The sequence below is a fragment of the Syngnathoides biaculeatus genome, chromosome 12 (genome assembly GCF_019802595.1).
Source record: "Syngnathoides biaculeatus isolate LvHL_M chromosome 12, ASM1980259v1, whole genome shotgun sequence".
Classification (NCBI taxonomy): Eukaryota; Metazoa; Chordata; class Actinopteri; order Syngnathiformes; family Syngnathidae; genus Syngnathoides; species Syngnathoides biaculeatus.
Genome location: NC_084651.1, coordinates 29876288 through 29899702, shown reverse-complemented (window position 1 = coordinate 29899702; position 23415 = coordinate 29876288). Strand labels below are relative to the sequence as shown.

Genomic DNA, 23415 nt, shown 5'->3' with positions numbered 1-23415 from the left:
GGTTTGTATTCCGTGAGCATTTCTTTCATGTATTCAGCACCTACACCATTTAGTGATTTATAGACCAGTAGGAGAACTTTAAAATCAGAATCAGAATTAATTGGCCAAGTGTGTAAAAACACACAAGGAATTTTTCTCTGGCAGACGGTGCTATCCTGGTACGACAATCAAATTCCAACGCTGACTGGAAGTGAGTGTCATGACTTTTAAAATGGAGTGATATGCTCTGACATCTTTGTTGTGGTTAAAACGTGAAGCGCTGCAGCTGTTTAATGTTCTTTTTGTGGGGTCCATTCAGAAAACCATTATAGGAGTCAAGTCTACTTGAGATAAAAGCACGGAGGAGCTTTTCCTGGTCTGCTTGACACATACAAGCCTTCACTCTAGACATGTTCTTCAGATGGTAAAAGACAGGCATTGTGATTGATTTGATATAACTGTTGAATGTCTGGTCGGAATCAATTAGTACACCAAGGTTTTGGACTTGATCTTTGGTTTTTAAAGATACTGAGTCCAGGAATTCACTAACAGCAATTCTCTTTTCTTTGGATCCAAAAACAATTGTCTCAGTTTTGTTGTGGTTTAGTTGAAGAAAAATTAGGCTCATCCAGTTATTTATCTGCTTTAGACAGTGGTACAACACCTCAATTGACCTATGGTCATCTGGAGACACTGCTAAACGTATCTGTGTGTCATCTGCAAAGCTATGCGAGTCATTAGTTTTGAAGAATTTGACCAAAGGGTGGCATATACAGGCTGAACAGGAAAGGTCGAAGAGATCATGCCATAGGTGATTGGCATTTGTTGAGATTGAGCACTTCCAATGGTTACAAAGTAGCTCCTTTCCTCCGGCTAGGACATGAACCATTTAAAGACCGTTCCAGTTAGTTCTACCCACATTTCGAAGCTATTCGGCAGTATAATGTGATCAACTGTATCAAAAGCCATCCGGAGATCCAACAAGACCAAAAATGCCACCTGTACTAAGTCAGTATTCAATCCGGCAGTCGGTGCTGCCCTGGTAGGACATGCAGAATAAACAACAAGGAACAACATGGCGACAAAAACAAGAAACATTTTTTGTTTGTAGGAACTATTCCCTTGAAGACGTGCAAGATGTAAAATCTATACGTGTCAACAATGTCAATTGTTCAAAGGGAGCAGTTTAAAGTGACGAATCGTACGGTCTGCAAAATATAAAATATGTATAAATATATAAATACATAACTAATTGTAATGTCTTTAGACAAAAGATTTATATATTTCATAAGACGTTGGTTAAAAAGTTAAAAATGTTTATTTCATGATGTGTCACGATGTGTTAAAATGTTTTAAAAGAAAAAGTGTCAGAATGACACCTCTTGACCTGTGAGGATCATTCAGTTTCTATGCGGAGTGAGTGCTCTGTATGCCAATAGAAGATTTTTTACGTTTCTCCAGTGAAATTTATAGCATATTGAACATTAAGTCTGAGAACAACTCATAACTACACTGAATGTATTCGAAACGTTTGAACCTTGGGAAACTTTCGTCTTTGTAAATATTGTATGTTCACAGTCATTAGGTTGAGGTTATGTTTTTTATTTGAAAGCTCAATGTAAACGAATGATCGTTAATACAGTTATTGTTGTGTTTAGCATAAATAAGCCAGCTACCTGTACTTTCCACAATGGCACACAGTGCACAGTGCAATGTATATTTTTCTGTATCTTTCAGTTACATTTATTAATTCATTTACCACAAGAGACCTCCATAAAAGCAAGAAAAGAACACCTTGTGTATGGAGTTTCTTTGTTAAGTTTGCTGGCTGTGTAGCTTCATAGTAACGTGTCTTGAGGACAGCACAGTATAAAGACAGACAGCACAGTGGATTCAAGCAACAGAGAGCTACATTAAGTCAACATAAGTCTACACTCAGGAAAGAACTATCTGAAAGATCATGAGCAGCAGAATGAAGTTGACACAGACTCTAATCCAGACGTCGGTGGAGCTACAGATCAACCAGGCCCTGCAGTCCAACCGTCGCCGGAGGAGCAGCAACCTTCACCTCCACACAGCACCAGATCCAGGGCCCCCAGCAGGAGGTCGCTTTCATCACCACCATCATCAGGTTTTTCAGCGACAAAAGCCTTTGCCAAACCTCAAGCAGGGAAAGCCCAGCTCGTCTTTGCTGAAAAGAGGCAACCACGATGAGGCAGAGAGCAGACTTAGAGGCAAGTGCATTAAAGCAAAAGGTTGATTTAGATGCCAGTCTCCACATTCTGAGATGTGGAAAAGAAGTAGCAGCAGCCGAGGCTGAAGCTGCAGCCTATGAAGAAGTGGTAAATCAGAGCGGAATATATCACCAATGTATGATTTTTTTTAACAGTTTTATTTGTGTGATACAGCTGCAAATAAGTATTTGAAGACCTAAGAAAACCAATATTAATATTTGGTACAGTAGCCTTTGTTTGCAATTATACAGGTCAACCCTTTCCTGAACTTGTTCACCAGGTTTGCACACAGGAGGGATTTTGGCTCACTCCTCCACACAGATCTTCTCTAGATCAGACAGGGTTTGTGGGTTCGTATCCCACTGGGGCCTCCACTCCCTGAGAAGGGTTGCGTCAGGAAGGGCATCCAGCGTAAAAATCATGCCAAACATATATGCGTTCATCTGAGATGATACGCTGTGGCGACCCCGAAAGGGACAAGCCGAAAGAAACACACACTTTCAGAGACTGATTGAATATTCCTTGCAATGTTTCATGAATATGTTGGTATTTGAAGTGATATTATTATATGAAGCAGGGAGTGTAATGTCTTTAGTTAAAAGATTTGTATATTTCACAAGATAAATATGTTAGATAAAAAGTTAGTTAAAAATTAGAAATTTTATTTCATGATGCGATGTGTTAAAATGTTTTAAAAGAAAAAGTGTCAGAATGACAACTCTTGGCCTGTGAGGATCATTCAGTTTCTATGCAGAGTGAGTGGTCTGTATGTCAATAGAGGATCTTTTGACGTTTCTCCGGTGAAAATAGCATGGTGAACATTAAGTCTGACAACTAATAACTACGCTGAATGTGTTCTAAACGTTTGAACCTTGGGAAAAATTCGTCTTTGTAAGTATTGTATGTTCACAGTCATAAGGTTGAGGTCACAATTATATTACATTTGAAAGCTCGATGTAAACGAGTGATTGTTGATACAACTATTCTTGTGTTTAGCATAAATAATAAATAAAATAAGCTTTGCACAATGGCACACAGTCCACAGTGTAGTGTATATTTTTCTGTATCTACCAGTTACATTTATTAATTCATTTACAACAAGAGACCTTCATAAACGCAAGAAAAGAGCGTCTTGTGTACGGAGTTTCTTTATAAGTTCATTGGCTGTCTAGCTTCACATAGTAACGTGTCGTGAGGACAGCACGCTAATCCTGATTGGGCCAGCAGGATGTGAGTGAGTGTCCTAACATGGCACAAGGCAGAAAAATAGTAGGTTCGCTGATCAAGAATTTAATGACTTAATTGCCAGAGGGAGAAAAACTGTTCAAATGTCTGCTACTTTTGACTTTCCTTGATCTGTACCGTTTTCCTGACGGAAGGAGATAGCCAGAATGAGTGTCTGAAAGGATCCTGCCTGCTCTGGACTTAGTTCGCGTTGCTTGCAAGTCTTTGGTAGTGGGGTAGCATGTTCCCGACAATCCATTCAGCGGTTTTGATTGTCCGTTGCAGTCTGAGTTTGTCCTTTTTGTGGAGGCCCCAAACCAGACTGTGATGGAGGGACACAGTACTGATTGGATGACCTGTGTAGAACAGTCTCAGCAGCTCTTGTGACATGCCGTGCATCCTCAGAAGCCGCAAGAACTACATCCTTTGCTGGGCTTTTTTGAGGATGGAGTTTATGTTTGTCCCCCACTTTAGGTCCTCTGAGACTAAAATTCCCAGGATCTTGAAGGTCTCGAGTGTTGACTCAAGACAGTTGGACAGCGTCAGGGCAGCTGTGGTGAAGGATGCCTCCTGAAGTCCACAATCATCTCCACAGTCTTTAGAGTGTTCAACGCCAGGTTGTGTTGACCACACCAAAGCTCCAGTCTCGGCACTTCCCTTCGATACGCAGACTCGTCTTAGTCTTTGATGAGGCCGATGATGGTGCTTCAACTGCAAACTTCAGGAGTTTGACAGTCCGATGCCACGAGGTGCATTTGTTCTTGTAGAGCGAGAAGGTGCCATGTTGCTGATAGTGCGCGTGGATGAGGTGGTGTCCCCCAGCTTTACCTGATGTTTCATGCCCATCAGGAAGTTGTAAATCCACCAGGAGATGGCAGGCAAAAGAAATTTGGAGGAGAGGAGTTCAGGGTTGATGGTGTTGAATGCAGATCTGTAGTCTACGAACAGGATCCTCCCAAAGGTACCCTCGCTGTCAAGATGTTCAAGGATGAAGTGCAGACCCATGTTGACGGCATCATCCACAGTATTGGTTCAATAGGCAAAAACTGCAGTGGATACAGTTGGGGACCTTCGACAACCTTCTGTTGTCATACGTAACAATGCGCTTTGCTCCGGCTATATATAGCCTACAGAAGGAGTGCCAGAAGTAGAACCCACGGGCCATGTCCAGCCTGCCATCCTTTTTTTTTGTGTAATAACATTAAAACTGGCCCACAACCGAAATTACCCCTGCCTCGACACATTGCTGTGAGTTTTTTCCTCATCTCTTTGCTTCAAAGGGAATGGAGTACAAGATAATTCACATTGCGGCTAGGCCTTAGCATGGGCATTTTCTTTCAGTAGAATGAACGGGCAGGATTTCTCACCAGATACTGACTCTTTCTCTGTGTTGGGGCAAGAAGGTAGTGTCTATACAGAAGAAACAGTCACTCACATGAGCAACATAAAGAGCAAACAGATAGCAATTTCTAAAAAAGTAAGTCAGTAAGTAAATAGTTTTTTGGCATGTCCTGTAAGGGGTCGCCACAGCGTGACATCTCAGATGAACGCTCATTTTTGTCTGGCACAGTTTTAACGCTGGATGCCCTTCCTGACGCAACTCCTCTTGGGGAGTAGAGGCCCCAGGTGAGATACGAACTCACGACCTCCGGTTTACCAAACCAATGCTCTATCCACTGAGTGATGGGGCCTCTTGAGAAAGCAATTTCTCAAGCCAAATGCAAAAAAAAAGACCCTTGTGTGACTATTTTGGCTTCATACCACATTGCAAGGTAAGAGGATTTAAATTATTTTACCAGACAGTCAATGGGAAGAGAAATAGAGCAGGGGTTATTTTAAAGGAAGAGCTGGTGAAAAATGTGTTGGAGGTGAAAAGAGTATCAGATTGAGTAATGAGGCTGAAACTTGAAATTGAGGATGTTATGTATAATGTGATTTGCGGCTATGCCCCACAGGTAGGATGTGACAGAGAGAAAGTTGTGATTGGTGCAGAATCTAATGGACATGTTGGTGGAGGAAACTGGGGTGATGAAGTGATGAGTGAGTACGGCATCAAGGAAAGGAAGTTTGAGGGAAAGATGGTGATGGACTTTGCAAAAAGTATGGAAATGGCAGTAGTGAACACTTTGTTCCAGAAAAGTCAGGAACATTGAGTGACCTATAAGAGTAGAGGTAGAAGCACGCAGGTTGATTACATTTTGTGAAGACCATGAAATCTGAAGGAGGTTACCGACTATATATAGTAGTGGTAGAAGAGAGTGTAGCTCAACGGCATAGGATAGTGGTGTGTAAGATGACTCGTGGTGGGAGGAAGATGAAGCAGACAAAGGTAGACAGAGCAGAGAACCATGTTGTTGAAGTTGAGAAAGGAAAAGTGTTGTGCGGCCTTTGGGAAAGACGTGAGACAGGCTCTCAGTGAACAGGATAAGCTCCCAGAAGACTGGACAACAGCCAAGGTGATCAGAGAGACAGGCAGGAGACTACTTGGTGTGTCTTCTTGTAGGAAAGCGGAGAAGGAGACTTCCAAGTCATCCAAGGAAAGAGGCTAGCAATGAAGAACTGGGACACAGAGGACTGAGGAGAGGTGAAAGGAATACATTGAGATGGTACGTTGGGCAAAGGCAGAAGTGGAAAAGGCTAAATAAGAGGCATATGATGACACCAGGGTGGAAATGCAAGAAGAAGAAAAGGATCTCTGCGGGTTGGCCAGAGAGAGTGATAGATATGGGAAGGATGTGGAGCAGGAAAGGGTGATGAAGGTTAAAAATGGAAATGTGTTAAGTGGTACCTGTAGTGTCCTAAAAAGGCGGAAAGACTAGTTTAAGAAGTTCATGAATGAAGAAAATAAGAGTCGAAGAGGCAGGTGTGATGGACCAGGAAGTGGCAATGATTACTAAGGGGAAGTTACAAAAGGACAAAAGAGGAGGAAAAATGGAAAGGCAGTTGGTCCTGATGTGGAGGTATGGAATCAATTTGGAGAGGTGGCTTTGGAGTTATTCACCAAGTTATTCAACAGAATACTAGTGGGCGAGAAGATGCCTGAAGAATGGAGGAAAAGTGTGCTTGTTCCTATTTTTCAGAACAAAAGTGATGTTCAGAGCTGTTTCAATGAAATTCTGGTCCACCATCCTGAGTCTCAGGAGGTGGGAACTGGACAGACTGATCGGTGCAGCATCTGCAGTAATGCGGACCTTGTATCGGTCCGTTGTGGTAAAGAGGGAGCGAAGTCGAAAGGGGAAGCTCTCAATTTACCAGTCGATCTACGTTACTACCCTCACCTATGGGTACGAGTTGTGGGTCGTGACCGAAAGATCCCGGATACAAGCGGTCGAAATGACTTTCCCTCGCAGGGTGTACGGGCTCTCCCTTAGAGATAGGGTGAGAAGCTCGGTCGTCCGGGAGCGGCTCAGTGTCAAGCCGCAACTCCTCTGCATTGAGAGGAGCCAGATGAGGTGGCCGGGGCATTTGATTCGGTTCCCTCCTGGACGCCTCCATGGTGAGGTGTTCTGGGCATGTCCCACTGGAAAGAGACCCCGAGGACGACCCAGGACACGCTGGAGAGACTATGTCTCTCGGCTGGCTTGGGAAATCCTCGGGATCCCTCCGGAAGAGCTCAAAGAAGTGGCTGGGGAAAGGGAAGTCTGGGTAGATAAGCGGTAGATAATGGTTGGATGGATGGATATAAAGTGATCACATTTTTAGTAGTTGTATTTCAGTGCCACTTTTCAATGATAACAATTCAACTAGCAACAATTCGCTGTCTGAAATTCATTTGGCTTGAGGTCAGAACCAAACAGCCAGCCAATCCAGTTACGCTTTCTTAGTATGTGACGTCACATAACTAAGAATTCGAAACTGCGATTGGCTGGGTGTTCGGTAACACTGCCTTGTGCCACAGACGGTGCGAATTGTAGCCGGTTCAATTTCAGACAGCAAATTAGAGCCAGTTGAATTGTTAACATTGAAAAGTTACACTGAAATACTACTATTGAAAATGTGATCACTTTACATTTCAAATTCAAATCCTGTTTTCTGTGGCATTTCAAATTCACGTCCTGGTGGCCCCTTTCTTACTTCCATACTTTTCATGTGCGCTGAATGTACGCAACAAGTGCGCAATTGCATTGTTTAAGACTACAAAAAAAGCGACCTCTTTCAATATCTATGTATTTCTACTTGTAACCAATTTTATGCATGTGATTTTTCGTGCTCGACTGTGCAGATTTGTGACTGCGATGCCGCGCGGGTGCGATAGCGCCCAAATCACAGTGACTGGAAATGCCCCCATAAACTGCCTCGAATACAATAAACGTATTCATTGGTCAAATGTGGAACAGATGCGTATCAAATTTTCCGCCTCGCTTGCAAAAGTCGGATCGGAAAATGAACGAGTGTGGATTCTGGCACAAGTTACGGTCGGAATATTGCAGAAAATCAGAAAATGTATATTTTTTTATCTGTGCAATTTAAAAAGATGAATTCCGCCTATAAACGGAAAAATCACATCAGAGTTGTAAAATATAGTGACACAGGCCGAGGTGCACACAACGGCCAGTGTCATCATCCATAACTGTATTTTTTGTAGTGTATGGAAGGTCCTCAATGCACGTTTTTGCTAATATTATACAGTTTTTTTTCTGCAGAATTCAAATCTGAAATCCGTTATGAAGGAAACATTTTTTTTTTCCCCGATTATCAGCAAAGAATGATCGCACGTTGCCGGCTTCGCCGGAAAAAGACCAAAACGAAGCAGAAACAGCCAAGTGGGAACGTGATGTCAGAACTAGTGACAACAATGGCGAACATTGAAATACATTGTAAGAACGACGATGGATTGAAAAAATATTTCAAGCGATGAATACTATTCTGAAGGGTCCCATGAAAACGGTGAAGAATGAGGTTTATAAAGGCGTTAAAGATTTTCAATTTGAGCCAGTTCGACGGCATACACGTTCGAATGCAGACGAAATAGCTGGCCATGAAGAAAGTGCAGTGCACGCAGGGAGCAGGACATGCCTTTGTTGGAAACAAAGACTGGTAAGCATTTGTGGAGTTCTTGTTTGGTTTAGTGAGTCAAATTGTTAACTACTAAAAAGTTTGATATTCTGAATGTATACACGAAGTTTTCAGTCTTGTTTTAACATTATATAAACGGTGTGTATTTAGTAGGTACGCGACCACCTGGCCGTTCATTGTACAACGCGTGTGCTTGTATGAGAAACTATCTGAAGTACGATGTGTTTACCGGTAGTGAGGTCAGAGGTCAGCCACACGTGTTTTTCAGGCACGGGAAACTAGGTAAAAGTTCACGGACTTTAATTCATAAAGACTTATATTGAAAGGTTATGCATTTTATGGTACAGTTGAACATATATTTTTGTATAGTTAAGACAATTTGCGTTAGAAATTAGACATTTCATACACTTTAACATGAATTAGAGTGTTTACAAAATTTCTCAAAAATTGGGTGATCATGATGAATGAACCTTTGCTGAGAAATGTGTGCTATTGAACCATTGAAAGAATGATCTGAGGCAGTAAAAACATTAAAGTATGACAAATTAACCAACAAAAGAAACAAACACCTTGATATGTGGTATATGTGTTTTAGGATTTGTATGAGAATTAAATAACCTGAAGACAACAGGTGAAGGCCCACAGAATTTATGTAATGTCTTTTTGATGTTGTCACTGAGAGTTGATTCGTCCAAATACCAGGTGCTCTGATCAGAGGCTGAAGGTCCAGCAGTGGGGTCTTTAAACAAAAACACAGACGGATATGTTTCATTATTTTTTTTTTTTTACTGTGAGTCACTGAGTACAAATTCATGCATTTTACCATCTTATTCCAATTGAACAGAACTGCAAGTAAACAAGGTTGAGAACAATGTGATGCTTTGGGATGTTTTACCTGGAGCTCCACACATAGTGTTGATTGCAGTAGACTGAGAGGATAACAGCTCATCAAGTAGTCGTTGGGCTGTGGGTAGAATCTCCAGACAGAAAACAAGTTGATACATTAGTAAATATCGAATAGTTCAATGAACAATTCCTATGCATGATCACGTTAAACTTCTGGAAAGCTTTTCCACAAGATTTAGCAGTGTGTTCATGGGAATTTATGATAATTTTTCATGGTGGAACAGGAAGGGGTCATCTGAACACTTTTCCAACATAGTTTGAAATGTCCAACATATTAGACCCGGAGATTCACTGAAAGGACTTGTGCATGTTTCATCATACCAAGAGATTTTTGACAGTCAAACAAGAGTGCGGATTACCCCACCCTGTTCCAACATGTCCGTGCACTGGTGCACAAAAGAAGATCCAGAAATACATGGATGAGACAATTTAGTCTGAATAAATATGATTGGGCTGCACAGAGTCTTGCACTAAAAAGCCAGGTCATTGACCAAGTCGTGTCGTGTTGTCCTGGGCTGATTCCTCACCTTTCTAAGGATCATGGAAGGTGATATCTTGCATGGGGCTCCACTCCGATTGAGACTGACTGTCATGTTTAGCTTCTTCCATTTTCTAATGATTGCTATGGACCTTTTTTCACCAAGATGCTTGGCAATTTCTCCATAGCCCTTTCCAGCCGTGTGGAGTTGTACAATTTTGTCTCTGGTGTTTTTGGACAGCTATTTGGTCTTGGCCATGTTACAAGTTTGAGTCTTACTGATTGTATGGTGTGGACAAGTGTCTTTATGCAGCAAACGACTTCACATAGGTGCATCTGATTCAGGATATCACATAGAGTGGAGGTAGACTTTTAAAGGCAGACTAACAGATGTTTGAGGATCAGAGATCTAGCTACTAGAACGCTGTTCAAATACTTATTTGCAGCAGATTCTCACAAATAAATCGTTAAAAAAAAAAATCATACATTGTGATTGATGGATTTTTCTTTTTAGATTCTCTCTCACAGTGGACATCCACCTTTGGTGAAAATTTCAGACCCCTCCATTATTTCTAAGTGGGAGAACCTGCAATATAGCAGGATGTTCAAATACTTATTTTCACACAAACATGCACACGCACACACACACACACACACACCACACACACACACACATCACAATCTAAAGCCAGTAATATTCTAATCTTAGATGTTTCCATCCCCTGGGTCTGACTTATAAGCAAGAAGGAATATCTTAACCATACACAGATTAGTTTATGATTCTTCTTTTTCCATTATTTTCTCTAGGAAATGTCGCAATTGCAAAGATCTATAAAAGTCTTGTTTAATATAAACTGCCTCTTTAGTTCCTGGAATTGTCCAAGTGCACCCGCCCTTCATAAAGATCACGATGTAGGATGAGTCCCTTTTCTGCCTATTGTTTCCATTTTATGTCAAACCCGTTGGGTGGAAAATCTGAATCATATCCAATCCATTTTATTATCCAGTATGGTTCCTTACGCTTGTTTTCATGATTTGATTCTAAAGCAACCCCTCCTCGAGCAGTCACCTTATCGTGGTGGAGGGGTTTGTTTGTCCTGATGATCCTAGGAGATAAGTTGTCTGGGGCTTCGTGCCTCGGTAGGGTCACCCATGGCAAACTGGTCCTAGGTGAGGGACCAGACAAAGTACGACTCCAAACCCCTATGATGAGTACAAAAATTGGATCTTAGTTGCCCTTGCCCGGACGCGGGTCACCGGGGCCCCCCCTCTGGAGAAAGGCCTGGAGGTGGGGCTCGAAGGCGAGCACCTGGTGGCTGGGCCTGCACCCACTGGCCAGGCACATCCTGAAACGGTAACATGGGTCCCCCTTCGCATGGGGTCACCATCTGTGAGAGGGGCCAGAGGGGTCGGGTGCAATGTGATCTGGGCGGTGGCCAAAGGCGGGGACCTAGGCGATCCAATCCCCGGCTACAAAAACTAGCTCTAGGGACATGGAATGACACCTCTTTGACAGGGAATGAGCCCGAGTTGGTGTGTGAGGTCAAGAAGTTCGGAATTGATATAGTGGGACTCGTCTCTACACACTGCTTGGGTTCTCGCACCACTCCTCTTGAGAGGGGTTGGACTTTGTTCCACTCTGAAGTTGCCCACGGGGAGAAACGCCGAGCAGGTGTGGGTATACTTTTTGCCCCCCTGCTTGGGGGCTGTACGTTGGGGTTTACCCCGGTGGATGATAGTGTAGCCTCCCTCCGCCTGGTGGTGAGTTGGTTCCGATGGTGAGGGAAGATGCCAGTCAGACGTGGCAGGGCCAAACATATTGTGAGAGTCTGCTGGGAACGCCTGGCAGATTCCCCTGTCGGAATGAATTTCAAATCCCACCTCCGAAAGAAATTTGCTCACATCCCAGAAGAGGCGGGGGACATTGAGTCAGAGTGGACGATGTTCCACACCTCCATTGTTGAGGCGGCCGACCGGAGCTGTGGCCCTCATGTGGTCGGTGCCTGTCATGGCGGCAACCCACAAACAGTGAGGGATGCTGTCAAGCTGAAGAAGGAGTCCTATCGGCCATTTCTGGCCTGTGGGCAGCTGATAGGCATAAGTGGAATGCAGCTTTGGTGGTCGCTGAGTCAAAAACCCGGGCGTAGGAAGAGGTCAGTAAGGCCATGGCGAACGACTTCCGGATGGTTTCGATGAAATTCTGGTCTACTGTGAGGGAGATAATCTAAGAATAAAAATCCAGAAATCGCAATGTATGATTTTTTTTTTATGATTTATTTGTGTGAAACAGCTGCAAATAAGTATTTGAACACCTGAGAAAAACAATGTTAATATTTGGTACAGTAGCCTTTGTTTGCAATTACAGAGGTCAAACGTTTCCTGTAGTTATTCACCAGGTTTGCACACACTGCAGGAGGGACTTTGGCACACAGATCTTCTCTAGATCAGACAGGTATCTGGGCTGTCGCTGAAAAAAATTGAGTTTCAGCTCCCTCCAAAGATTTTCTATTGTGTTTAGGTCTGGAGACTGGCTATGCCATGCCAGAACCTTCATATGCTTCTTACGGAGCCACTCCTTGGTTTTCCTGGCTGTGTGCTTCGCGTCATTTTCATGTTGAAAGACCCAGCCATGACCCATCTTCAATGCTGACTGAGGGAAAGAGGTTGTTCCCCTCCATAATACAGTGCAGTCGTCCTGTCCCATGTGCAGAAAAAAAAAACCCAAAGCATGTTGCTACCACCCACATGCTTTACAGTAGGGATGCTGTTCTTGGGATGGAAATCATCATTCGTCTTCCTCCAAACACGGTTTGTGGAGTTCTGACCAAAAAGTTCCATTTTGGTTTCATCTGTCCACAAAACTTTCTCATATTACTCCTCTTTATCATCCAAATGGTCATTGGCAAACTTAACGGGCCTTGACATGTGCTGGTTTAAGCAGGGGAATCATCCGTGCCATGCATGATTTCAAACCATGACCTCTTAGTATATTACCAACAGTCACCTTGAAAATGGCTGATTCCTCACCTTTCTAAGGATCATTGAGACCCCACAAGGTGATATCTTGATTGGGTTCCACTCTGAGATTGACCGTCATGTTTAGCTTTTTCCATTTTCTAATGATTGCTCCAACAGTGGACCTTTTTTCACCACGCTGCTTGGCAATTTCTCTGTAGCCCTTTCCAGCAGTGTCAAGTTGCACAATTTTGTCTCTGGTGTCTTTGGACAGCTCTTTGGTCTTGGCTATGTTACAAGTTTGAGTCTTACTGATTTTATAGGGTGGACAGGTGTCGTTATGTAGCTAACGACCTCAAACAGGTGCATCTAATTCAGCATAATACATGGAGTGGAGGTGGACTTTTAAAGGCAGACTAACAGGTCTTTGAGGGTTAGAATTCTAGCTAATAGGTGTTCAAATACTTATTTGCAGCTGTATCACACAAATAAATCATTCAAAAAAAAAAAAAAAAATCATACATTGTGATGTCTGCATTTTTCTTTTTGGATTATCTCTCTCACAGTTGACATGCACCTAAAATTTCAGACCCCTCCATGATTTCTAAATGGGAGAACTTGCAATATAGCAGGGTGTTGAAATACTTATTTTCTTCACTGTAAATGGGTCTCCTGCAGTTGTAGTACATCATCCTATCTTTTTTCATTTTCCCCAGTATTTTACTCATTATTGAATTAAGTACACTCTTTACATTACAGGATGTTATCCTTATTGAGGAGATCTAATTTTCCATCATGGTTCAAATATCACTTCTAAAGTTATTAACCCTCCACTCAAACAGTAACAGCATAAATAAATGAAAAAAGGAGAGAAAAAAATAGAGAAACCAAAAAAAAAATAAAAAAAAATAAAGGAGACGAAACATAAAAATTTAACATTGTATATTGAAAAGACTTCACCAGTGACTCAGCTTGAATTTCCTATTTTGAGGTCATGATTATGACCCTATAGGCGCCGTGATGTTTTATCAGCTCAGAGCGGAAGACTCTACACGTCACTGACTGTAGAGGGCCCTCCTTTAAGTATTCTGAACAGTCCATAACTTATATTTACTCAGATCTTCCCCAGTCCTATATACTTTAAGAATGTCTTAGAAGTAACCTAAATCTAAAGTAATGGTGATTTTTTTAATTTAATTTATATTTTCCCCCCGATCGCCATCACCTTGCCTCTTTACCATAAACAATTCTTTGTCCCAATAAATTTAAATTTACCGGTCAGTCCGTCTGATGATGTGTAGTTTCTTTTTAAAACCTTCCCATGTCTTCGCAGCTTGCGGCGTCCCTTCTCTCAGGATTCAAGGTCTGTTCCACACCAAGTTGTTGACTCTGTTAGCCCAGCTTACTGGAGGTTGATATATCGCCATGGACATACCACCGTCTTTTGTAGCCTCCTCTGCTGAGTTGTACGTGCATGTTTCTCCCTCGTATAATACCGTCATTCTGGCTGGCAAAGGAGTTTGGAACCGTATATTTTTCTCCTGTAGCACCCTCTTGACCTCTGCATACCCCCTGCTCTTCCTAAGTATCTCCAGTGCATAATCATGGTCCATGAAGACTTTTTTGTTTTGTTTTGAAGTCTGCTCTCTCTAACCTTGTCTCCAAAGCATCCGACTTTGGCTGTCCCTTTAATGACCTAATTTCTAATCCTATCCAACCTGCTCACTCCGAGCGAGAACTTCAGCATCTTCATTTCTGCTACCTCCAGTTCTGCTTCCTGTTGTTTCTTCAGAGCCACCGTCTCTTATTCGTACATCATGGCCGGCCTCGCCACTGTTTTATAATTTTTGCCCTCCATCCTAGCGGAGACTCTTCTGTCACATAGAACACCAGACACCTTCCGCCAACTGTTCCATCCTGCTTGGACCAGTTTCTTCACTTCCTTACCACAATCACCATTGCTCTGTATTGTTGACCCCAAGTATTTGAAGTCGTCCACCGTCGCTATCTCTTCTCCCTGGAGCTTCACTCTTCCTCCTCCGCACCGCTCACTCACTCATATATATTCTGTTTTACTTCAGCTAATCTTCATTCGTCTCCTTTCCAGTGTGTACCTCCATCTTTCTAATTGTTCCTCCACCTGCTCCCTGCGTTCACTGCAGCTCACGATATCATCTCCGAACATCATGGCCAAAGGAGAATCCAGTCTAACATTGTCTGTCAGCCTATCCATTACTACCGCAAACAGGAACGGGCTCAGCGAGTATCCCTGATGCAGTCCCACCTCCACCTTAAATTCTTCTGACACACCTATGGCACATCTCACAGTTGTTCTGCTACCCTCATACATGTCCTGTACTATTCTAACATATTTCTCTGCAACACCAGACTTGCGCATGCAGTACCACAGGTCCCCTCTTGGTACTCTGTCATAGGCTCTCTATAGGTCTACAAAAACAATGTAGTTCCTTCTTACCTTCTCTGTACTTTTCTACGTGCATCCTCAAGGCAAATGCATCTGTGGTACTCTCTCTAGGCATGAAACCATACTGTTGCTCACAAATACTTCTGTCCTGACTCTAGCCTCCACTACGTTTCCCCATATCTTCATTGTGTGGCTCATGATCTTTATTCCTCCGTAGTTTCCACAGTTCTGAATATTTCCTTTGTTCTTAAAAATGGGGACGAGCACACTTTTCCTCCGTTCTTCTGGCATCTTCTCTCCTGCGAGTATTCTATTGAATAAGTTGCTCAAAAACTCCACAGCCACCTCACCAAATGGCTTCCATAGCTCCACTGGTATGTCATCAGGACCAACCGCCTTTCCACTTTTCACTCCATTTAGTGCCATTTAGGGACTAACTGTCTTTCCTTTTTTTCCCCCCCATTCTGTTCAGTGCCTTTCTAACTTCTCCCTGACAAATCATTGCCACTTCCCGGTCATTCACGCTTGCCTCTTCTACTCGACCTTCTCTCCCATTTTCTTCATTCATTAACTTGTCAAAGTACTTTTTCCATCGACTGAGCACACTACTGGCACCAGTCAACGTGTTTCCATCACTATTCCTCTGTCTGGCCAACCTGTCGAGATCCTTTTCTCCTTCTTTTGTTTCTAACCTGGTGTACAGGTCGTAATACGTCTCTTGTTTAGCCTTCGCCACCTCTACCTTTTCCATACGACGCATTTCAATGTATACCTTTCGCCTCTCCTCAGTCCTCTCGATGTCCCATATCGTGTTTGCTAATCTCTTTCCTTGGATGACGTCCTGTATTTTGGGGTTCTACCACCAAATCTCCTCCTCTTTCCTTCCAGAAGACAACCCAAGTACTCTCCTGCCTGCCTCTATGAATACCTGGGCAGTCGTATTCCAATCTTCTGGGAGCTCTTCATATCTATCGAGACCCTGTCTCAGCTCTTTCCGAAAGGCCACACAACATCTTCCTTTCTCAACTTCCACCACCTGATTCTCTGGTCGACCTTTGTCTTCTTAGTCTTCCTACCCACTACAAGAGTCACCCTACACACCACCATCCGATGCTGTCGAGCTTCACTCTCCCCCACCACTACTTTACAGTCGGTAACCTCCTGCGGATTATATCGTCTGCACAAAATATAATCCACTTGCGTGCTTCTACCTCCGCTCTTGGAGGCCACTCTATGTTCCTGTCTCTTCTGGAAATAAGTGTTCACTACTGCCAATTCCATCCTTTTTGCTAAGTCCACCACCATCTGCCCCTTAAAGTTCCTTTGCTGAATGCCATACTTACCCATCACTTCTTCATCGCCCCTGTTTCCTTCGCCAACATGTCCACTGAAATCTGCACCAATCGCAAATCTCTCTGTGTTTGGGATGCTCAGAACTACTTCATCTGGTTCCTTCCAGAATTTCACTTTCAACCCTCAGTCACATCTGACGTTTGGGGCAAAGCCTCTAATAACATTATAGATGAGACCATCAATTTAAAGTTTCAGCCTCATCACTCGATCTGATACTCTTTTTCACTTCCAAGACATTCTTAGCAAGCACTTTTAAAATAACCCCTACTTCATTTCGCTTCCCACCTACTCCATCCATCCATTTTGTTTTGACGCTTATCCTCACGAGGGTGGTGGGGAGTGCGGAGTGGGAGTGGTGGGAGAGGCTCCAATCTCAGCCGTCAACGGGCAGGAAACGGGGTACACGGTGAACTGGTTGCCAGCCAATCACAGGCCACATAGAGACAAACAGTCGCACTCAAAATCACACCTTGGGACAATTTAGAGTGTCCAATTAATGTTGCAGGTTTTTGGGATGTGGGAGGAAACCAGAGTTCCTGGAGAAAACCCACTCAGGTACGGGGAGAAGATGCAAACTCCACACAGGCGGGTCCGGGATTGAACCAGGGACCTCAGAATTGTGAGGCCAACGCTTTACCAGCTGAGTCACTGTGCTGCCCCATCTACTCCATGATAAAATAATTTAAACCCTGCACCTAAACTTCTAGCCTTACTCCCTTTCAATTTGCTCTCTTGGATGCACAATATATCAACCTTTCTCCGAATCACCAAGTCAACTAACTCCTGAGTTTTTCTGTCATAGTCCCAACATTCAAAGTTCCTACACACAGCTGTAGGGTATGTGCATTTCTCTTCTTCTTCATCCTCCTCTTTTTTGTCTTTGTCCTACATTATCTGAATTTCTACCAATGCCTTGCAGATTAACAGTTCCGGGAGCGGGCGTAGGAAGCCCGGGCAACCACCTCACCATTATGGAATTCGTATGATGACTGCTCATATGTTTGGCACAGTTTTACGCAGCTTGGGACCAGTGTGACGGTCTCAGTGCTCCCCGTGCTGAAAAGTCCCCTTGGGATTAATGCGCATGCAAATTTTTCTACTTCCATGCCAGTATTAAAGTTCCCCATCCATGCTTCTTCCACGTGTTAAGTGGGGATGGGGCACCGTTGACCTCAATTTGGGATGTTGTGAGTCAGTAGGAAGAATAATTTGAAGACCTCAAATCCACCAACACGTCTTCCCATGAGGAAGCTGAGTCTGGGTTCTCTGAGACGGGCTTTTATCTGTGGGGTTGAGGTCACCGAGGTGGTTGAAAAGCTCCTTGGTGGCATGGCCCTGGGGGTAGATGAGATTTGCCTGGAATTCCTTAAGGCTCTGGATGTTGTGGGGCTGTCCTGGTTGACGCGCTTCTGCAACATCGCATGGACATCGGGGACAGTGCCTCTGGATTGGCAGACTGGGGTGGAAGTCCCCCTTTTTAAGAAGGGGGATCGGAGGGTGTGTTCCAACGATAGGGGGATCACACTCCTGAGCCTCCCGGTAAGGTCTATTCAGGGGTGCTGGAGAGGAGGGTCCATCAGGAAGTTAAATCTTGGATTTGAGAGGTGCAATGTGGTTTTCATCCTGACCGTGGAACAGTGGACGAGCTCTCCTCCCTCAGCATGATCCTCGAGGGTGCATGAGGGTTCGCCCAACCAGTGTACATGTGTTTTGTGGCCAAGGAGAAGGCATTCCACTGTGTCCTTCGGGAAGTCCAATGGGGCGTTCTTTGGTAGTATGGGGTACCAAAACCCCTGATATGAGCTGTTCGGTCCCTGTACGACCATTGTCAGGGTTTGGTCCGCATTGTCGGCAATAAGTCTGACTTGTTTCCTATAAGTTGGACTCTGACAAGGCTGCCCTTTGTCACTGATTTTTTTCCACAACTTTAATAGACAGAAGCTCTAGGAGCAGCCAAGGCATAGTGTGTGTCCTGTTTGGTGGCCTCAGCATCGCATCTCAGCTCTTTGCAGATCATGTGGTTCTGTTGGCTTCAAGTCGTGATCTCCAACACTCACTGGAGCGGTTCAGAAGCGCGTGAAGCGGCTGGGATGAGAATCAGCACCTCCAAAGGTGAGACCATGGTCCTCAGTCAGAAAAGGGTGGCATGCCCTTTCCGGGTCAGGGATATGGTGAGAAGCTCGGTCATCCAACTTTGGCTGTCCCTCTAATGAGCTGATTTCTAATCATATCCAACCTGCTCACTCCTAGAGAGAATCTCAACATCTTAATTTTTGCCACCTCCAGCTCTGCTTGCTGTTGTCTCTTCAGTGCCACCGTCTCGGGGTTGTACATTATGGTTTGGCTCACCACTTTTTTCTAAACTTTGCCCTTCATCCTAGCAGTCTCCTTCATCTTCCTCTCACACCTACTGCCCTCATGTCTTCCCTCACAACATCCATCAAACTTCTCTTTGGTCTTCCTCTCGCTCTCTTCCCTGGCACCTCCATCCTCAGCACCCTTCTAACAATATACTCACTCTCAAACCTCTGGACATGTCCCAACCATTGAAGTTCGCTCTCCTGAACATCCACTTTGGCTGTCCCTCTAAAGAACTCATTTCAAAACCTATCCAATCTGCTCTCTCCTGGAGAGAACCTCAACATCTTCATTGCTGCCACCTCCAGTTCTGATTCCCGTTGTCTCTTCAGTGCCATCTGTACATCATGGGCAGCCTCACCACTATTTTATAAAGTTTGACATTCATCCTAGCAGAGACTCTTCTGTCACATATCACACCGGACACCTTCTCCCAGCTATTCCAACCTGCTTGGACCAGTTTCTTCACTCTTTACCACAATCACTGTTGCTCTGGATTGCTGACCCCAAGTATTTGAAGTCGTCTACCCTCGCTATCTCTTCTCCCTGGAGCTTCACTCTTCCTCCTCCACCCCTTACATTCATGCACATATATTCTGTTTTACTTTGGCTAATCTTGATTCCTCTCCTTTCCAGTGCGTGCCTCCATCTTTCTCATTGTCCCTCCACCTGCTCACTGCTTTCACTGCAGATCACAATGTCATCTGCGAATATCCAAGGGGATTCCAGTGAAACATTTGTCAGCCTATCCATTACCATACCAAACACAAAAGGGGCTCAGAGCTGATCCCTGCTGCAGTCCCGCCTCCACCTTAAATTCTTCAGTCACACCTACGGCACACCTCACCATTTTTATGTTGGCCTCATACATGTCCTGTAGTATTCTAACATATTTTTCTGCCACACCAGACTTTTGCATGCACTACCACAGTTCCTCTCTTGTCACTCTGTCATGGGCTTACTCTAGATCCACAAAGAAACAATTTAGCTCCTTCTGACCTACTCTGTACATTTCCACGAGCATCATCACGGCAAATCATGCATCTGTGGTGCACTTTCTAGGCATGAACCTATATTGTTGCTCGCAGATACGTATTTCTGTGTCTCGCCTCCACTACTTTTTCCCCATAACGTCATTGTGTGGGTCATCAACTATATTTCTCTACAGTTCCCACAGCTCTGCAAATTGCCTTTGTTTTTAAAAATGGGAACCAGCACTCTTTTCCTCCATTCTTCAGGTATCTTCTCACCTCTTCTTTTCTTCCTTCTCTCATTTTCTTCATTCATCATCTTCTCAAAAGTATTCTTTCCATCTGTTCAGCACACTACTTGCAACTGGTTTTTGGGGTTCCACGACCAAGTCTCCTTCTCCTGTTTCCTACCAGAAGACACACCAAGCACTCTCCTGCCTGTCTCGCTGATCCCCCTGGGTGAAGTAGTCCAGTCTTCCGGGAGCTCCTCCTGTCCATGGAGAGTCTGTCTCACCTCTTTCTAAAAGGCCGCCATCATTCTTCCTTTCTCAGCTGCCACCACATGGTTCTCTGCTCTATATTTGTCTTTTTAATCTTCCTCCCCACCACCTGTGTCACCCTATACACCACCATCCTATGCTGTCGAAGGACACTCTCCCCTCCCATTACTTTCCAGTCATTTACCTCCTTATATTGTCTGCACAAAATGAAATCCACCTGTGTGCTTCTACCGCCACTCTTGTAGGTCACACTTTGTTCTGGAAAAAAGTGATCACTACAGCCATTTCCATCCTTTTAGGAAAGTCCACCACCATCTGTCCCTTAAAGTTCGTTTCCTGAATGCCGTACTTACCCATCACTTTTTCATCGCCCCTGTTTCCCTCACCAACATATCCATTACAATCTGCACCAATCACAACTCTCTCTCTCTGTCTGGGATGCTCAGAACTACTTCGTCTAGTTTCTTCTAGAATTTCTCTTTCAGCTCTCGGTCACATCCTACCTGTGGCGCATAGCCCCTAACCACATTATACATTACCTTCAATTTCAAGTTTCAGTCTCATCACTCGATCTGATACTCTTTTCAAGACATTCTTAGACAGCTCTTCCTTTAAAATAACCCCTACTCCATTTCTCTTCCCATCTACTCCGTGGTAGAATAATTTAAACCCTGCTCCTAAACTTCTAGCCTTACACCCTTTCCACTTGCTCTCTTGGATACACAATATATCAACCTATCTCCTCATCGTCATGTCAACCAACTCCTGGGATTTTCCTGTCATATCCCCAACATTCAGTCCCTACACTCAGTTGCAGAATCTGTGCAGTCCCCTTCTTCTTCTGGTGACAAATCCACTTTCCTCCTCTTCTTCGTCTTTGACCCACAGTAGCTGAATTTCCACCGGTGCCCTGCAGGTTAACGGTGCCGGGCGCTGTTAACCCAAGCCACAACCAATCAGGTATGGGATTCTTCTGATGAACGCTCATATTTCTTTAGCAAAGTCGGTTGTCCTTTCTGGTGCAACCTTCTGCATTTATCCGGGCTTGGGAATGGCCTACAAATTGCACTGGCTTGAGCCCCCACAGGGCTGCATTACTTATAATCTGAAAAATTAAGTATATATATTTTGCATTTGTGAATGTCATGCAGCATCCTCCCTTCCGGGTGCCACCTTCTTCTACGGACAATTGCAGTGGATTTTTCTGCTTCTATGGCCAATTCATGTACATTCTTTTTCTTCTACAGCCAGTTGACATACATTCTTCCTTCTTCTCTGCCCGCTAAAAGTAAAGCCTTCTTCTTCGATACATGTGAAGACTGTGCATGCCCAAACCCGAGAGAATTTTTGTGGACAGCCAAGCTTGAACCATTTCATTCAAACACGGTTTGGTTGTACTTTTAAACTCATCGCCGTTGGGGAAAAAAAAATATGTATATATCATTTAACCGCATTGGAAAACAGACTGCGGGGTTCATGCCGTCCAGAAAATCCGATCGTCTAATTTTGGCCCTAATTTTGGCCTTCTTTATGATGGAACAGTCATTTATGTGGCTTGACACATGAAGTGATACAGACTAAATTTTGCATATTTGCCGTTAGGTCAACAGTGGGCATTCTGGATGAAGACTCTAAATTTCCCTTAGGTGTGATTATTAAAAGTGTAAAAGTGTTTTTAATTTCGATTAGCCCTGAGATTGGTGATCAGTTCGGGGTAAGCCTCAGCTCCCTCCCTGGGGATGGCTAGGATGAGCTCCAGCGCTTCCGCGACCCTTGTGAGGATGTGCGGCTCAGGTAAGGTGGGATGGTAAATAAGCTTTCCACCAGTGGTATATCTATTGCATTTTACACAAATGACAAGACTTGTAGGCTGTATGTTTTCAAGGGAACACAGCGGCCTAATTTAAATTAGAACAGATACTGGAATGCAGTCATCAAAGAAACATTGTAACGGTCATCTTCAAAACTACATTTCTAAATTTCAAACCTCCAAAATTCAAATGATGGCTATGACAATTGAATTGTTATTTTTCAGCATGAAAGTTAATTCTAAGTCCTGAATCAGTTTTGCATTATTAACTGACTATCATTGGCATTCCCTGAACAAAGATGCTGGGGCAGATTTTCTCAAGCGGAAGGAAGTCCATCAATTATCAGAATACTCAAAGGCCTTCACTTTACATGACCTCGTGTTGACATAGATACAGATTTTTGGGGAAAAGGAAAAGTACCTACACGGAAAATTTCTTCCCCTCTGTTTGTCATGTGTCCAGAGTACTTTTTGTTGTTGTTGTATAATGTTTTGATTAACGGTCTCAGCACTAATAATAAAGTATGTTAGTATAAATTGATAATGGATATCAGAATCAGATTTAATGGCCAAATATGTAACAACACAAGGAATTTGTATCATGTTTACACTATACTGACAATGGTGAAATAACGATTGATGCACTTATAAAACACTGTATGGTAGACATGTTTCTGTAAGAATTGAAGTAAGTAGTAATAGCACAGTTGACCAAACAATTTATTCTGAGAATCTTATAACAGTTCTTTGAAAGCTTTCCTCTGAAAATAATGTTCTGACAGATTTCAATTTGACCTAAAAACGCATGGTAGTTGCCACTCGCGAATCGATACAGTGAAGAAAATAAGCATTTGAACACACTGCTATATTGCAGGTTCTCCCACTTGGAAACCATGAAGAGGTCTGAAATTTTCATCGTAGGTGCATGTCCACTGTGAGAGAGATAATCCAGTCAATCACATTTGATGAGCGCGACCGCACTCGCACGCCTTCGCACTCGCAAATGTGCAAATTTGAGCACGAAAAATCAAGCATGTAAAATTTGTTACGAGTAGAAAAACAGATATTGAAAGAAGTCGCTTATTTTGTGTAGTCTTGACATTAATTTATGTGTTTATTTCATAAACATTGTTAACAAAATAAGCCAGCTACTAACCAATCAGTATTCACCCGGAAACAGGAAATACAAGTTAACTGTTCTGAGTA

At 43.5% G+C, this 23415-nt stretch overlaps 1 protein-coding gene across 6 annotated transcripts in view; it reads right to left on the bottom strand.

Annotated features, from left to right (window-relative positions):
- Window positions 1-23415, bottom strand: part of zswim8 (zinc finger, SWIM-type containing 8) — a 226335-nt gene that overhangs the window by 134849 nt on the left and 68071 nt on the right. For 5 of the 6 annotated variants that reach the window (XM_061837433.1, XM_061837430.1, XM_061837428.1 and 2 more), the window contains exons 6-7: window positions 9349-9430; window positions 9072-9192 (exon numbers count right to left, since the gene is read on the bottom strand). In XM_061837433.1, coding sequence (XP_061693417.1) covers window positions 9072-9192; window positions 9349-9430 — 203 coding nt within the window. Of the gene's footprint in view, window positions 1-9071; window positions 9193-9348; window positions 9431-9886; window positions 13263-23415 lie in introns of those variants that run through there. The other variant, XM_061837434.1, reaches the window with a different exon arrangement.